General features: G+C 47.4%; 1 protein-coding gene across 1 annotated transcript in view; it reads left to right on the top strand.

Annotated features, from left to right (window-relative positions):
• gnav1 (guanine nucleotide binding protein (G protein) alpha v1) overlaps positions 1-19276 on the top strand; it is a 61540-nt gene that overhangs the window by 17130 nt on the left and 25134 nt on the right. Inside the window, 2 exon segments of the mRNA XM_065001250.1 lie at positions 4469-4561; positions 7723-7883. Coding sequence (XP_064857322.1) covers positions 4469-4561; positions 7723-7883 — 254 coding nt within the window.

Raw genomic sequence — 19276 nt, 5'->3', positions numbered from 1 at the left:
ACACCTGGGGGGAGGAGAGAGGGTCTGTGTCCATTAGTCTGTTAACAGAGAGAGAGAGAGAGGGTCTGTGTCCATTAGTCTGTTAACAGAGAGAGAGAAGATGGTGGGGGAGGAGAGAGGGTCTGTGTCCATTAGTCTGTTAACAGAGGGAGAAGATGGTGGGGGAGGAGAGGGGTCTGTGTCCATTAGTCTGTTAACAGAGAGAGAGATGGTGGGGGAGGAGAGAGGGTCTGTGTCCATTAGTCTGTTAACAGAGAGAGAGAAGATGGTGGGGGAGGAGAGAGGGTCTGTGTCCATTAGTCTGTTAACAGAGAGAGAGAAGATGGTGGGGGAGGAGAGAGGGTCTGTGTCCATTAGTCTGTTAACAGAGAGAGAGAAGATGGTGGGGGAGGAGAGAGGGTCTGTGTCCATTAGTCTGTTAACAGAGAGAGAGAAGATGGTGGGGGAGGAGAGAGGGTCTGTGTCCATTAGTCTGTTAACAGAGAGAGAGAAGATGGTGGGGGAGGAGAGAGGGTCTGTGTCCATTAGTCTGTTAACAGAGGAGGCTAAGTTTCTAGTCAATGGAGGATGTTTCTTTGAAGAGGGAGGGTGCAGGGGAGAAAAATCGAGAGGGGGGAGAGAGAAAGTAGGATGGAGATGGTGGGGGAGGGGAGAGAGAAGTTGGGATGGAGAAAAGCTATTTTTTAATAAAACTTTTCTGGGAAGCTCTGGTACGTCTGATCTGACATCACACACTTCAAATAAAGCTGCCGGGAAACAAGGCCAGGAATGTGTTTGTTTTGAACGGGGAGACGGGAGGGTAGAGGAAGGATCGGACCATCAGGTGGGGTGTTTATAATCTGAATACAACAGGACAGAACAGGGAGACGGGAGGGTAGAGGAAGGATCGGACCATCAGGTGGGGTGTTTATAATCTGAATACAACAGGACAGATCTCATCAGGACACATCTCATCAGGACACATCTCATCAGGACACATCTCATCAGGACAGATCTCATCAGGACACATCTCATCAGGACACATCTCATCAGGACACATCTCATCAGGACAGATCTCATCACTGTGTAAAGGGGCCTTTTTTGGCCTGCACACTGTGACTCTTTTGAAGGGGGGAGGTTTTGAACAACACAGACAGTGAGGGTACAGGGGGGAGGTTTTGACCAACACAGACAGTGAGGGTACAGGGGGAGGTTTTGACCAACACAGACAGTGAGGGTACAGGGGGAGGTTTTGACCAACACAGACATTGGGGGTACAGGGGGAGGTCTTGACCAACACAGACATTGGGGGTACAGGGGGAGGTCTTGACCAACACAGACAGTGAGGGTACAGGGGGAGGTTTTGACCAACACAGACAGTGAGGGTACAGGGGGAGGTTTTGACCAACACAGACAGTGAGGGTACTGGGGGAGGTTTTGACCAACACAGACAGTGAGGGTACGGGGGGGGGTCTTGACCAACACAGACAGTGAGGGTACAGAGGGGGGGGGGGGGGTCTTGACCAACACAGACAGTGAGTAATGTGTAGGTACAGATGCCCTTTCTTTGAGGTGAGAATTTAGAGCATGGTGCCCGTGGGACAGCAGCAGACCGGGGTTAGAGGTCACCAAGCCGAGCCACATGCTGCTTGTTAGGACCAGGGAAAGGTACGCAGGAGATTTAAAGTCCGATTTGGAGCCTCGTCTCATACTTTAGAAAAGCATATTTTCCCCTCCCTTATTTTCTTTCCTTACATCCTGGAGGAGGCGAAGAAGAGAGTGAGATGGGAGAGAGAGAAGGAATGAGAGTCTCTCTCTCTGAGCTGCTTATTTTTCTGACACAAATCAATATACAGGGTCTCAGCAAAGATTAATATTGGAGAATGTGTTCATAAAGAATCATTACTCCCTGACAGCTGACTGTCCTCAGCCCGGCTTAACACATTACTGATACTGAAGTTGTGTGTCACCACTCTCATAGTTAGTTACAGGATCTCTTATCACACTGTAGGTACGCCCCACTGAGAAAGTCAAACACCTCCAATAAACTTCAGAAAAGACAGACAGACAGACAGACAGAATGACAGAGAGGAAGAAAGGAGACTGATAACATCGGGATGGAATGTAATGCTTATCTCTTTCTGGCAGGGGAGAAGGAGAGGGAGGGAGGGAGAGGGGGAAACAGAGGGGGAGGGAGAGGGGGAAACAGAGGGGGAGAGGAAGAGGGGGAGGGAGAGGAGGAAACAGAGGGGGAGAGGGAGAGTGGGAGAGAGAGAGAGAGGGAGGGAGAGGGGGAGGGAGGGAAGAGAGGGGGGAGGGAGGGAGAGGGGGAAAAGAAGGGGGAAAGAGACGGAGGGAGAGGGGGAAAGAGAGGGAGGGAGAGGGGGAGTGGGGGGAAAAGAAGGGGCGGAGGGAGGGAGAGGGGGAAAGAGAAGGGGGAGAGGGGGGGTTAGAGACTATCATAGATCCCCCTAATCCCATTGAGTCACTCAGATTCAAACAGTTTTGAGTTCAGTGGATATTGAGTTTTGTTTAGTTACAGTCTGGGTTGGGGTCAATTCCATTTCGATTCCAGTTCATTCAGAAAGTAAACCAAATTCCAAATGTTCCTCATTAAAAAGCATTGAGGACAATTGGAATTAGAATGTCAGTGTCCTTTCTGAATTGACTGGAATTTTAAATGGAATTGAACCCAACCTTGGATCCAGTTGAGTTTTTGATTTTGTGTTGGTCATCTTCAGACATCAGTCTTCACCTCTGGTCTGATATCTCCTCTTAACAGGTCTGATATCTCCTCTCCTCTTCTTAACAGGTCTCCTCTTAACAGATATCTCCTCTTAACAGGTCTGATATCTCCTCTTAACAGGTCTGATATCTCCTCTCTAACTCTTAACAGGTCTGATATCTCCTCTTAACAGGTCTGATATCTCTCTTCACACAGGTCTGATATCTCCTCTTAACAGGTCTGATATCTCCTCTTAACAGGTCTGATATCTCCTCTTAACTCGTCTTAGGTCTGATATCTCCTCTTAACAGGTCTGATATCTCCTCTTAACAGGTCTGATATCTCCTCTTAACAGGTCTGATATCTCCTCTTAACAGGTCTGATATCTCCTCTTAACAGGATATCTCTGGTCTGATATCTCCTCTTAACAGGTCTGATATCTCCTCTTAACAGGTCTGATATCTCCTCTTAACAGGTCTGATATCTCCTCTTAACAGGTCTGATATCTCCTCTTAACTGTTTGAATAACACCCTTTTTATTTGAAGAGGTTATATAAAGGTTGTCTGTATGGTGTTTTTTTACATTTACATTTAAGTCATTTTGCAGGTCTTATCCAGATATCTCACTCTTAACATCCAGTCTGCCACTACAATAGTGCATCTAAATCTTTTACAGGTCTGATATCTCGGTCTTAACAGGTGTCTGATATCTCCTCTTCCTGGCGTCAGGTTTGTTCCACCATAGAGCAGCCAGTTTTGACTGGGCTGAGCGGGAACTGTAAGGGAGGCGAGGTCTGATTCTCTCCTGGAGTCTTCACACAGGTCTGATATCTCCTCTGGTAACAGGTCATATCTCCCTTGTCTTAGAGCCTGGAGGTCTGATATCCCCTCTTAACAGGTCTGATATCTCCAGTCTTAACAGGTCTGATATCTCGGCAGGGAGCCCAGCCAACAGCGAGTCTTAACAGATGACAAGTGCCTGGATATCTCCTCTTATGTTGTAGAGCATGAACAGGTCTGATATCTCCTTCTTAAGGAGGACACAATGGAGTTGTCAACCGTGATAGATCATGGAACCAGTCTTAGGAAGAGCAGGTCTGATATCTCCTCTTAACAGGTCTGATATCTCCTCTTAACAGGTCTGATATCTCCTAGAACAGAGCCCTCTTAACAGGTCTGATATCTCGTCTTAACAGGTCTGATATCTCGAAGGATCTTAACAGGGCTGATATCTCCTCTTAAACCTGACTGATTTGGATCAGGTCTGATATCTCCTCTTAACAGTTGTCTGATATCTCCTCTTAACAAGGGGCGTGTCTGATATCTCCTGGTCTTAACAGGTTGTTGGGCTGATATCTCCTCTTGAGCAGAACCAGGGTGTCTGATATCTCCTTCTTTTCAAAATGGTTGATTTGAATGAACACCCTTTTATTTGAAGAGGTTATATAAATGGTTGGGCCTGGAGGGATAGTCTGGCAAATGCCACGGAGCCCCCAATGGTATCGGATGTCGACCTGGATGAGAGTCAAAGTTGTTGTCACTGTTGCTATGTAATTCATGTCTGATCTTTTTGGTTATAGAGGCTACAGTTGTGTCTGAAATGGCACCGTTACCCATAGTGCACTAATTTGACTAAAGTAGTTTCATACACAGGGTTTTCAGATGCGTTCTATATGTACTTTTCCTGTGTGGTGTGAACACCGTTGCCGTGGTAACTGTTTTTACATTTTTACCTCTGACCCCTGCCCTGTTGACCCCGTACAGCCGGCAGTGCTGGACAATCTTCTGACCTCTATGAAGTTTGTCCTCCATGGGATGGGCATTCTCCGGATCAACCTGACTAACAGCAAGAACAAGGTTAGAGAGGGAGATGGAGTGTCCTGTCTGTCTGTCTGTCTGTCTCTCTGTCTGTCTGTCGCTCTCTCTGTCTGTCTGTCGCTCTCACTGTCTGTCTGTCAGTCTGTCTCTCTCTGTCTGTCTGTCTGTCTGTCTGTCTGTCTGTCTGTCTGTCTGTCTGTCTGTCTGTCTGTCGCTCTGTCTGTCTGTCTGTCGCTCTCTCTGCCTGTCTGTCTGTCTGTCGCTCTCTCTGCCTGTCTGCCTGTCTGTCTGTCTGTCGCTCTCTCTGCCTGTCTGCCTGTCTGTCTGTCTGTCGCTCTCACTGTCTGTCTGTCTGTCTGTCTGTCTGTCTGTCTGTCTGTCTGTCTGTCTGTCGCTCTCACTGTCTGTCTGTCTGTCTGTCTGTCTTGTCTATCGCTCTCACTGTCTGTCTGTCCGTCGTTCTCACTGTCTGTCTGTCGCTCTCACTGTCTGTCTGTCTCTGTCTGTCTGTCTTGTCTGTCGCTCTCACTGTCTGTCTGTCTCTGTCTGTCTGTCTTGTCTATCGCTCTCACTGTCTGTCTGTCTGTCGCTCTCACTGTCTGTCTGTCGCTCTGTCTGTCGCTCTGTCTGTCTGTCTGTCTGTCTGTCTGTCTGTCTCTGTCTGTCTGTCTGTCGCTCTCTCTGCCTGTCTGTCTGTCTGTCGCTCTCTCTGCCTGTCTGCCTGTCTGTCTGTCTGTCGCTCTCTCTGCCTGTCTGCCTGTCTGTCTGTCTGTGCTGTCTGTCTGTCTGTCTCTCACTGTCTGTCTGTCTGTCTGTCTGTCTGTCTGTCTGTCTGTCTGTCTGTCTGTCTGTCTGTCTGTCTGTCTGTCTTGTCTATCGCTCTCACTGTCTGTCTGTCCGTCGTTCTCACTGTCTGTCTGTCGCTCTCACTGTCTGTCTGTCTCTGTCTGTCTGTCTTGTCTGTCGCTCTCACTGTCTGTCTGTCTCTGTCTGTCTGTCTTGTCTATCGCTCTCACTGTCTGTCTGTCTGTCGCTCTCACTGTCTGTCTGTCGCTCTGTCTGTCGCTCTGTCTGTCTGTCTGTCTGTCTGTCTGTCTGTCTGTCTGTCTGTCTGTCTGTCTGTCTGTCTCTGTCTCACTCTCACTGTCTGTCTGTCTCTGTCTGTCTTGTCTATCGTTCTCACTGTCTGTCTGTCTGTCTCTGTCTGTCTGTCTTGTCTATCGCTCTCACTGTCTGTCTGTCTCTGTCTGTCTGTCTTGTCTATCGTTCTCACTGTCTGTCTGTCTCTGTCTGTCTGTCTTGTCTATCATTCTCACTGTCTGTCTCTGTCTGTCTGTCTTGTCTATCGCTCTCACTGTCTGTCTGTCTCTGTCTGTCTGTCTTGTCTATCGTTCTCACTGTCTGTCTGTCTTGTCTATCGTTCTCACTGTCTGTCTGTCTTGTCTATCGTTCTCACTGTCTGTGTGTCTTGTCTATCGTTCTCACTGTCTGTCTGTCTTGTCTATCGTTCTCACTGTCTGTCTGTCTTGTCTATCGTTCTCACTGTCTGTCTGTCTTGTCTATCGTTCTCACTGTCTGTCTGTCTTGTCTATCGTTCTCACTGTCTGTCTGTCTGTCTCTGTCTGTCTGTCTTGTCTATCGCTCTCACTGTCTGTCTGTCTGTCTCTGTCTGTCTGTCTTGTCTATCGTTCTCACTGTCTGTCTGTCTCTGTCTGTCTGTCTTGTCTATCGTTCTGTCTGTCTGTCTCTGTCTGTCTGTCTTGTCTATCGCTCTCACTGTCTGTCTGTCTCTGTCTGTCTGTCTTGTCTATCGTTCTCACTGTCTGTCTCTGTCTGTCTGTCTTGTCTATCGCTCTCACTGTCTGTCTGTCTCTGTCTGTCTGTCTTGTCTATCGTTCTCACTGTCTGTCTGTCTCTGTCTGTCTGTCTTGTCTATCGTTCTCACTGTCTGTCTGTCTCTGTCTGTCTGTCTTGTCTATCGCTATCACTGTCTGTCTGTCTCTGTCTGTCTGTCTTGTCTATCGTTCTCACTGTCTGTCTGTCTGTCTCTGTCTGTCTGTCTTGTCTATCGTTCTCACTGTCTGTCTGTCTCTGTCTGTCTGTCTTGTCTATCGTACTCACTGTCTGTCTGTCTGTTTCTCTTTCTCTTTCTCTTTCTTGCTCTCTTCGTCTCCACCTCATAGAAACACTACTTCACTTGATGGCTTTAGTGTGATTTGTCCAGACAGACACTAGAGGGCAGCATGCCTACAGCAGACAGTAGTGTCTGTCACACACACACACACACACACACACACACACACACACACACACACAGAAGGCTGGCGGGTCCCAGTGGTCTGATTGGCTGCTGCTGCTCTCCATGTTTACTCAGCCCTGACCCATTAGTCTGTTGGCAGCTCAGGACATTCCCTCACACACACACACACACACACACACACACACACACACACACACACACACACACAGAGATACGGATACACACACACACACACACACACACAGGGATACGGACACAGATACACACACAGAGATACGGACACAGATACACACACACACAGACACACACACACAGAGATACGGACACAGATACACACACACACACACACACACACATACACACACAGAGATACGGACACAGATACACAAACACACACACACACAGAGATACGGACACACGCACACACACACAGAGATACGGACACAGATACACACACACACAGAGATACGGACACAGATACACACACACACAGAGATACGGACACAGATACACACACACAAACACACTCTCTCTAGTTTTATTTTGTGTTAGAATGTCATAGTTCAAATGGGCATCAATAATAGCCAGTTAAGTGAATGAGTTGTAGTGTAATTGCTCTGTAATGACATGGTACAGAGGTGTGATCGGGAGACGGTGTGTGAGAGACTGGGTGGGAGGTGTTATTGTCAGGTTCCATTCAATTTGAATACCTTTATTGCCAAAGGTAACAGAGCTTAAAGCATCACCACCCACACTGAGTCTGACAGCTCATAACTAGAGCTGTGAAACTGTGATGAATTTCATCTACTGATAACCTTTCCTTGTCATTCGTGCTGTGTGAGAGAGTTTGGGGTCGGCAGCGTGTGTGGCTTCATGTCCAGTCAGTACTGTGTCATGTAAACTGTATGGACATGATACCCTCTTTGTTCTCACCCCCCAGGTGCACGCCCACTCTGTGTTGTCCTGTGGGAGGTGTTTTGATGAGGATCAGGTGCTGTTTCCTTTCATTGGCCACGCCCTTTCCTGTCTGTGGGCTGACCAGGGGGTCCGAGAGGCCGCGGCCAGGGGTTACGAGTTTGAACTCAACGACTCTGCCCTGTAGTAAGTAAACTAATAACATTTACCTGTTACAACACACTGCAGGTTGAATACTGACCTGTTACAACACACTGCAGGGTGAATACTGACCTGTTACAACACACTGCAGGTTGAATACTGACCTGTTACAACACACTGCAGGTTGAATACTGACCTGTTACAACACACTGCAGGTTGAATACTGACCTGTTACAACACACTGCAGGTTGAATACTGACCTGTTACAACACACTGCAGGGTGAATACTGACCTGTTACAACACACTGCAGGGTGAATACTGACCTGTTACAACACACTGCAGGGTGAATACTGACCTGTTACAACACACTGCAGGGTGAATACTGACCTGTTACAACACACTGCAGGGTGAATACTGACCTGTTACAACACACTGCAGGGTGAATACTGACCTGTTACAACACACTGCAGGGTGAATACTGACCTGTTACAACACACTGCAGGGTGAATACTGACCTGTTACAACACACTGCAGGGTGAATACTGACCTGTTACAACACACTGCAGGGTGAATACTGACCTGTTACAACACACTGCAGGTTGAATACTGACCTGTTACAACACACTGCAGGGTGAATACTGACCTGTTACAACACACTGCAGGGTGAATACTGACCTGTTACAACACACTGCAGGGTGAATACTGACCTGTTACAACACACTGCAGGGTGAATACTGACCTGTTACAACACACTGCAGGGTGAATACTGACCTGTTACAACACACTGCAGGGTGAATACTGACCTGTTACAACACACTGCAGGGTGAATACTGACCTGTTACAACACACTGCAGGGTGAATACTGACCTGTTACAACACACTGCAGGGTGAGTACTGACCTGTTACAACACACTGCAGGGTGAATACTGACCTGTTACAACACACTGCAGGGTGAATACTGACCTGTTACAACACACTGCAGGGTGAATACTGACCTGTTACAACACACTGCAGGGTGAATACTGACCTGTTACAACACACTGCAGGGTGAATACTGACCTGTTACAACACACTGCAGGGTGAATACTGACCTGTTACAACACACTGCAGGGTGAATACTGACCTGTTACAACACACTGCAGGGTGAATACTGACCTGTTACAACACACTGCAGGGTGAATACTGACCTGTTACAACACACTGCAGGGTGAATACTGACCTGTTACAACACACTGCAGGGTGAATACTGACCTGTTACAACACACTGCAGGGTGAATACTGACCTGTTACAACACACTGCAGGGTGAATACTGACCTGTTACAACACACTGCAGGGTGAATACTGACCTGTTACAACACACTGCAGGGTGAATACTGACCTGTTACAACACACTGCAGGGTGAATACTGACCTGTTACAACACACTGCAGGGTGAATACTGACCTGTTACAACACACTGCAGGGTGAATACTGACCTGTTACAACACACTGCAGGGTGAATACTGACCTGTTACAACACACTGCAGGGTGAATACTGACCTGTTACAACACACTGCAGGGTGAATACTGACCTGTTACAACACACTGCAGGGTGAATACTGACCTGTTACAACACACTGCAGGGTGAGTACTGACCTGTTACAACACACTGCAGGGTGAATACTGACCTGTTACAACACACTGCAGGGTGAGTACTGACCTGTTACAACACACTGCAGGGTGAATACTGACCTGTTACAACACACTGCAGGGTGAATACTGACCTGTTACAACACACTGCAGGGTGAATACTGACCTGTTACAACACACTGCAGGGTGAATACTGACCTGTTACAACACACTGCAGGGTGAATACTGACCTGTTACAACACACTGCAGGGTGAATACTGACCTGTTACAACACACTGCAGGGTGAATACTGACCTGTTACAACACACTGCAGGGTGAATACTGACCTGTTACAACACACTGTCAGGGTGAATACTGACCTGTTACAACACACTGCAGGGTGAATACTGACCTGTTACAACACACTGCAGGGTGAATACTGACCTGTTACAACACACTGCAGGGTGAATACTGACCTGTTACAACACACTGCAGGGTGAATACTGACCTGTTACAACACACTGCAGGGTGAATACTGACCTGTTACAACACACTGCAGGGTGAATACTGACCTGTTACAACACACTGCAGGGTGAATACTGACCTGTTACAACACACTGCAGGGTGAATACTGACCTGTTACAACACACTGCAGGGTGAATACTGACCTGTTACAACACACTGCAGGGTGAATACTGACCTGTTACAACACACTGCAGGGTGAATACTGACCTGTTACAACACACTGCAGGGTGAATACTGACCTGTTACAACACACTGCAGGGTGAATACTGACCTGTTACAACACACTGCAGGGTGAATACTGACCTGTTACAACACACTGCAGGGTGAATACTGACCTGTTACAACACACTGCAGGGTGAATACTGACCTGTTACAACACACTGCAGGGTGAATACTGACCTGTTACAACACACTGCAGGGTGAATACTGACCTGTTACAACACACTGCAGGGTGAATACTGACCTGTTACAACACACTGCAGGGTGAGTACTGACCTGTTACAACACACTGCAGGGTGAATACTGACCTGTTACAACACACTGCAGGGTGAGTACTGACCTGTTACAACACACTGCAGGGTGAATACTGACCTGTTACAACACACTGCAGGGTGAATACTGACCTGTTACAACACACTGCAGGGTGAATACTGACCTGTTACAACACACTGCAGGGTGAATACTGACCTGTTACAACACACTGCAGGGTGAATACTGACCTGTTACAACACACTGCAGGGTGAATACTGACCTGTTACAACACACTGCAGGGTGAATACTGACCTGTTACAACACACTGCAGGGTGAGTACTGACCTGTTACAACACACTGCAGGGTGAATACTGACCTGTTACACACACTGCAGGGTGAGTACTGACCTGTTACAACACACTGCAGGGTGAGTACTGACCTGTTACAACACACTGCAGGGTGAATACTGACCTGTTACAACACACTGCAGGGTGAATACTGACCTGTTACAACACACTGCAGGGTGAATACTGACCTGTTACAACACACTGCAGGGTGAATACTGACCTGTTACAACACACTGCAGGGTGAATACTGACCTGTTACAACACACTGCAGGGTGAATACTGACCTGTTACAACACACTGCAGGGTGAATACTGACCTGTTACAACACACTGCAGGTTGAATACTGACCTGTTACAACACACTGCAGGGTGAATACTGACCTGTTACAACACACTGCAGGGTGAATACTGACCTGTTACAACACACTGCAGGGTGAATACTGACCTGTTACAACACACTGCAGGGTGAATACTGACCTGTTACAACACACTGCAGGGTGAATACTGACCTGTTACAACACACTGCAGGGTGAATACTGACCTGTTACAACACACTGCAGGGTGAATACTGACCTGTTACAACACACTGCAGGGTGAATACTGACCTGTTACAACACACTGCAGGGTGAATACTGACCTGTTACAACACACTGCAGGGTGAGTACTGACCTGTTACAACACACTGCAGGGTGAATACTGACCTGTTACAACACACTGCAGGGTGAATACTGACCTGTTACAACACACTGCAGGGTGAATACTGACCTGTTACAACACACTGCAGGGTGAATACTGACCTGTTACAACACACTGCAGGGTGAATACTGACCTGTTACAACACACTGCAGGGTGAATACTGACCTGTTACAACACACTGCAGGGTGAATACTGACCTGTTACAACACACTGCAGGGTGAATACTGACCTGTTACAACACACTGCAGGGTGAATACTGACCTGTTACAACACACTGCAGGGTGAATACTGACCTGTTACAACACACTGCAGGGTGAATACTGACCTGTTACAACACACTGCAGGGTGAATACTGACCTGTTACAACACACTGCAGGGTGAATACTGACCTGTTACAACACACTGCAGGGTGAATACTGACCTGTTACAACACACTGCAGGGTGAATACTGACCTGTTACAACACACTGCAGGGTGAATACTGACCTGTTACAACACACTGCAGGGTGAGTACTGACCTGTTACAACACACTGCAGGGTGAATACTGACCTGTTACAACACACTGCAGGGTGAATACTGACCTGTTACAACACACTGCAGGGTGAATACTGACCTGTTACAACACACTGCAGGGTGAATACTGACCTGTTACAACACACTGCAGGGTGAATACTGACCTGTTACAACACACTGCAGGGTGAATACTGACCTGTTACAACACACTGCAGGGTGAATACTGACCTGTTACAACACACTGCAGGGTGAATACTGACCTGTTACAACACACTGCAGGGTGAATACTGACCTGTTACAACACACTGCAGGGTGAATACTGACCTGTTACAACACACTGCAGGGTGAATACTGACCTGTTACAACACACTGCAGGGTGAATACTGACCTGTTACAACACACTGCAGGGTGAGTACTGACCTGTTACAACACACTGCAGGGTGAATACTGACCTGTTACAACACACTGCAGGGTGAATACTGACCTGTTACAACACACTGCAGGGTGAGTACTGACCTGTTACAACACACTGCAGGGTGAGTACTGACCTGTTACAACACACTGCAGGGTGAATACTGACCTGTTACAACACACTGCAGGGTGAATACTGACCTGTTACAACACACTGCAGGGTGAGTACTGACCTGTTACAACACACTGCAGGGTGAATACTGACCTGTTACAACACACTGCAGGGTGAATACTGACCTGTTACAACACACTGCAGGGTGAATACTGACCTGTTACAACACACTGCAGGGTGAATACTGACCTGTTACAACACACTGCAGGGTGAATACTGACCTGTTACAACACACTGCAGGGTGAATACTGACCTGTTACAACACACTGCAGGGTGAATACTGACCTGTTACAACACACTGCAGGGTGAATACTGACCTGTTACAACACACTGCAGGGTGAATACTGACCTGTTACAACACACTGCAGGGTGAATACTGACCTGTTACAACACACTGCAGGGTGAATACTGACCTGTTACAACACACTGCAGGGTGAATACTGACCTGTTACAACACACTGCAGGGTGAATACTGACCTGTTACAACACACTGCAGGGTGAATACTGACCTGTTACAACACACTGCAGGGTGAATACTGACCTGTTACAACACACTGCAGGGTGAATACTGACCTGTTACAACACACTGCAGGGTGAATACTGACCTGTTACAACACACTGCAGGGTGAATACTGACCTGTTACAACACACTGCAGGGTGAGTACTGACCTGTTACAACACACTGCAGGGTGAATACTGACCTGTTACAACACACTGCAGGGTGAATACTGACCTGTTACAACACACTGCAGGGTGAATACTGACCTGTTACAACACACTGCAGGGTGAATACTGACCTGTTACAACACACTGCAGGGTGAATACTGACCTGTTACAACACACTGCAGGGTGAGTACTGACCTGTTACAACACACTGCAGGGTGAATACTGACCTGTTACAACACACTGCAGGGTGAATACTGACCTGTTACAACACACTGCAGGGTGAATACTGACCTGTTACAACACACTGCAGGGTGAATACTGACCTGTTACAACACACTGCAGGGTGAATACTGACCTGTTACAACACACTGCAGGGTGAATACTGACCTGTTACAACACACTGCAGGGTGAATACTGACCTGTTACAACACACTGCAGGGTGAATACTGACCTGTTACAACACACTGCAGGGTGAATACTGCAGGCAGGGTGAATACTGACCTGTTACAACACACTGCAGGGTGAATACTGACCTGTTACAACACACTGCAGGGTGAATACTGACCTGTTACAACACACTGCAGGGTGAATACTGACCTGTTACAACACACTGCAGGGTGAATACTGACCTGTTACAACACACTGCAGGGTGAATACTGACCTGTTACAACACACTGCAGGGTGAATACTGACCTGTTACAACACACTGCAGGGTGAATACTGACCTGTTACAACACACTGCAGGGTGAATACTGACCTGTTACAACACACTGCAGGGTGAATACTGACCTGTTACAACACACTGCAGGGTGAATACTGACCTGTTACAACACACTGCAGGGTGAATACTGACCTGTTACAACACACTGCAGGGTGAATACTGACCTGTTACAACACACTGCAGGGTGAATACTGACCTGTTACAACACACTGCAGGGTGAATACTGACCTGTTACAACACACTGCAGGGTGAGTACTGACCTGTTACAACACACTGCAGGGTGAATACTGACCTGTTACAACACACTGCAGGGTGAATACTGACCTGTTACAACACACTGCAGGGTGAATACTGACCTGTTACAACACACTGCAGGGTGAATACTGACCTGTTACAACACACTGCAGGGTGAATACTGACCTGTTACAACACACTGCAGGGTGAGTACTGACCTGTTACAACACACTGCAGGGTGAATACTGACCTGTTACAACACACTGCAGGGTGAATACTGACCTGTTACAACACACTGCAGGGTGAATACTGACCTGTTACAACACACTGCAGGGTGAATACTGACCTGTTACAACACACTGCAGGGTGAATACTGACCTGTTACAACACACTGCAGGGTGAATACTGACCTGTTACAACACACTGCAGGGTGAATACTGACCTGTTACAACACACTGCAGGGTGAATACTGACCTGTTACAACACACTGCAGGGTGAATACTGACCTGTTACAACACACTGCAGGGTGAATACTGACCTGTTACAACACACTGCAGGGTGAATACTGACCTGTTACAACACACTGCAGGGTGAATACTGACCTGTTACAACACACTGCAGGGTGAATACTGACCTGTTACAACACACTGCAGGGTGAATACTGACCTGTTACAACACACTGCAGGGTGAATACTGACCTGTTACAACACACTGCAGGGTGAATACTGACCTGTTACAACACACTGCAGGGTGAATACTGACCTGTTACAACACACTGCAGGGTGAATACTGACCTGTTACAACACACTGCAGGGTGAGTATTGACCTGTTACAACACACTGCAGGGTGAGTACTGACCTGTTACAACACTGCAGGGTGAATACTGACCTGTTACAACACACTGCAGGGTGAATACTGACCTGTTACAACACACTGCAGGGTGAGTACTGACCTGTTACAACACACTGCAGGGTGAATACTGACCTGTTACAACACACTGCAGGGTGAATACTGACCTGTTACAACACACTGCAGGGTGAATACTGACCTGTTACAACACACTGCAGGGTGAATACTGACCTGTTACAACACACTGCAGGGTGAATACTGACCTGTTACAACACACTGCAGGGTGAATACTGACCTGTTACAACACACTGCAGGGTGAATACTGACCTGTTACAACACACTGCAGGGTGAATACTGACCTGTTACAACACACTGCAGGGTGAATACTGACCTGTTACAACACACTGCAGGGTGAATACTGACCTGTTACAACACACTGCAGGGTGAATACTGACCTGTTACAACACACTGCAGGGTGAATACTGACCTGTTACAACACACTGCAGGGTGAATACTGACCTGTTACAACACACTGCAGGGTGAATACTGACCTGTTACAACACACTGCAGGGTGAATACTGACCTGTTACAACACACTGCAGGGTGAATACTGACCTGTTACAACACACTGCAGGGTGAATACTGACCTGTTACAACACACTGCAGGGTGAATACTGACCTGTTACAACACACTGCAGGGTGAGTACTGACCTGTTACAACACACTGCAGGGTGAATACTGACCTGTTACAACACACTGCAGGGTGAATACTGACCTGTTACAACACACTGCAGGGTGAATACTGACCTGTTACAACACACTGCAGGGTGAGTACTGACCTGTTACAACACACTGCAGGGTGAATACTGACCTGTTACAACACACTGCAGGGTGAATACTGACCTGTTACAACACACTGCAGGGTGAATACTGACCTGTTACAACACACTGCAGGGTGAATACTGACCTGTTACAACACACTGCAGGGTGAATACTGACCTGTTACAACACACTGCAGGGTGAATACTGACCTGTTACAACACACTGCAGGGTGAATACTGACCTGTTACAACACACTGCAGGGTGAATACTGACCTGTTACAACACACTGCAGGGTGAATACTGACCTGTTACAACACACTGCAGGGTGAATACTGACCTGTTACAACACACTGCAGGGTGAATACTGACCTGTTACAACACACTGCAGGGTGAATACTGACCTGTTACAACACACTGCAGGGTGAATACTGACCTGTTACAACACACTGCAGGGTGAATACTGACCTGTTACAACACACTGCAGGGTGAATACTGACCTGTTACAACACACTGCAGGGTGAATACTGACCTGTTACAACACACTGCAGGGTGAATACTGACCTGTTACAACACACTGCAGGGTGAATACTGACCTGTTACAACACACTGCAGGGTGAATACTGACCTGTTACAACACACTGCAGGGTGAATACTGACCTGTTACAACACACTGCAGGGTGAATACTGACCTGTTACAACACACTGCAGGGTGAATACTGACCTGTTACAACACACTGCAGGGTGAATACTGACCTGTTACAACACACTGCAGGGTGAATACTGACCTGTTACAACACACTGCAGGGTGAATACTGACCTGTTACAACACACTGCAGGGTGAATACTGACCTGTTACAACACACTGCAGGGTGAATACTGACCTGTTACAACACACTGCAGGGTGAATACTGACCTGTTACAACACACTGCAGGGTGAATACTGACCTGTTACAACACACTGCAGGGTGAATACTGACCTGTTACAACACACTGCAGGGTGAATACTGACCTGTTACAACACACTGCAGGGTGAATACTGACCTGTTACAACACACTGCAGGGTGAATACTGACCTGTTACAACACACTGCAGGGTGAATACTGACCTGTTACAACACACTGCAGGGTGAGTACTGACCTGTTACAACACACTGCAGGGTGAATACTGACCTGTTACAACACACTGCAGGGTGAATACTGACCTGTTACAACACACTGCAGGGTGAATACTGACCTGTTACAACACACTGCAGGGTGAATACTGACCTGTTACAACACACTGCAGGGTGAATACTGACCTGTTACAACACACTGCAGGGTGAATGACCTGAACACACTGCAGGGTGAATACAACAACACACTGCAGGGTGAATACTGACCTGTTACAACACACTGCAGGGTGAATACTGACCTGTTACAACACACTGCAGGGTGAATACTGACCTGTTACAACACACTGCAGGGTGAATACTGACCTGTTACAACACACTGCAGGGTGAATACTGACCTGTTACAACACACTGCAGGGTGAATACTGACCTGTTACAACACACTGCAGGGTGAATACTGACCTGTTACAACACACTGCAGGGTGAATACTGACCTGTTACAACACACTGCAGGGTGAATACTGACCTGTTACAACACACTGCAGGGTGAATACTGACCTGTTACAACACACTGCAGGGTGAATACTGACCTGTTACAACACACTGCAGGGTGAGTACTGACCTGTTACAACACACTGCAGGGTGAATACTGACCTGTTACAACACACTGCAGGGTGAATACTGACCTGTTACAACACACTGCAGGGTGAATACTGACCTGTTACAACACACTGCAGGGTGAGTACTGACCTGTTACAACACACTGCAGGGTGAATACTGACCTGTTACAACACACTGCAGGGTGAATACTGACCTGTTACAACACACTGCAGGGTGAATACTGACCTGTTACAACACACTGCAGGGTGAATACTGACCTGTTACAACACACTGCAGGGTGAGTACTGACCTGTTACAACACACTGCAGGGTGAATACTGACCTGTTACAACACACTGCAGGGTGAATACTGACCTGTTACAACACACTGCAGGGTGAATACTGACCTGTTACAACACACTGCAGGGTGAATACTGACCTGTTACAACACACTGCAGGGTGAATACTGACCTGTTACAACACACTGCAGGGTGAATACTGACCTGTTACAACACACTGCAGGGTGAATACTGACCTGTTACAACACACTGCAGGGTGAATACTGACCTGTTACAACACACTGCAGGGTGAATACTGACCTGTTACAACACACTGCAGGGTGAATACTGACCTGTTACAACACACTGCAGGGTGAATACTGACCTGTTACAACACACTGCAGGGTGAATACTGACCTGTTACAACACACTGCAGGGTGAGTACTGACCTGTTACAACACACTGCAGGGTGAATACTGACCTGTTACAACACACTGCAGGGTGAATACTGACCTGTTACAACACACTGCAGGGTGAATACTGACCTGTTACAACACACTGCAGGGTGAATACTGACCTGTTACAACACACTGCAGGGTGAATACTGACCTGTTACAACACACTGCAGGGTGAATACTGACCTGTTACAACACACTGCAGGGTGAATACTGACCTGTTACAACACACTGCAGGGTGAATACTGACCTGTTACAACACACTGCAGGGTGAATACTGACCTGTTACAACACACTGAATACTGACCTGTTACAACACACTGCAGGGTGAATACTGACCTGTTACAACACACTGCAGGGTGAATACTGACCTGTTACAACACACTGCAGGGTGAATACTGACCTGTTACAACACACTGCAGGGTGAATACTGACCTGTTACAACACACTGCAGGGTGAATACTGACCTGTTACAACACACTGCAGGGTGAATACTGACCTGTTACAACACACTGCAGGGTGAATACTGACCTGTTACAACACACTGCAGGGTGAATACTGACCTGTTACAACACACTGCAGGGTGAATACTGACCTGTTACAACACACTGCAGGGTGAATACTGACCTGTTACAACACACTGCAGGGTGAATACTGACCTGTTACAACACACTGCAGGGTGAATACTGACCTGTTACAACACACTGCAGGGTGAATACTGACCTGTTACAACACACTGCAGGGTGAATACTGACCTGTTACAACACACTGCAGGGTGAATACTGACCTGTTACAACACACTGCAGGGTGAATACTGACCTGTTACAACACACTGCAGGGTGAATACTGACCTGTTACAACACACTGCAGGGTGAATACTGACCTGTTACAACACACTGCAGGGTGAATACTGACCTGTTACAACACACTGCAGGGTGAATACTGACCTGTTACAACACACTG

Source organism: Oncorhynchus nerka, linkage group LG15 (genome assembly GCF_034236695.1).
Source record: "Oncorhynchus nerka isolate Pitt River linkage group LG15, Oner_Uvic_2.0, whole genome shotgun sequence".
Taxonomy (NCBI): Eukaryota; Metazoa; Chordata; class Actinopteri; order Salmoniformes; family Salmonidae; genus Oncorhynchus; species Oncorhynchus nerka.
This window is presented reverse-complemented; position numbering and strand designations above follow the sequence as displayed.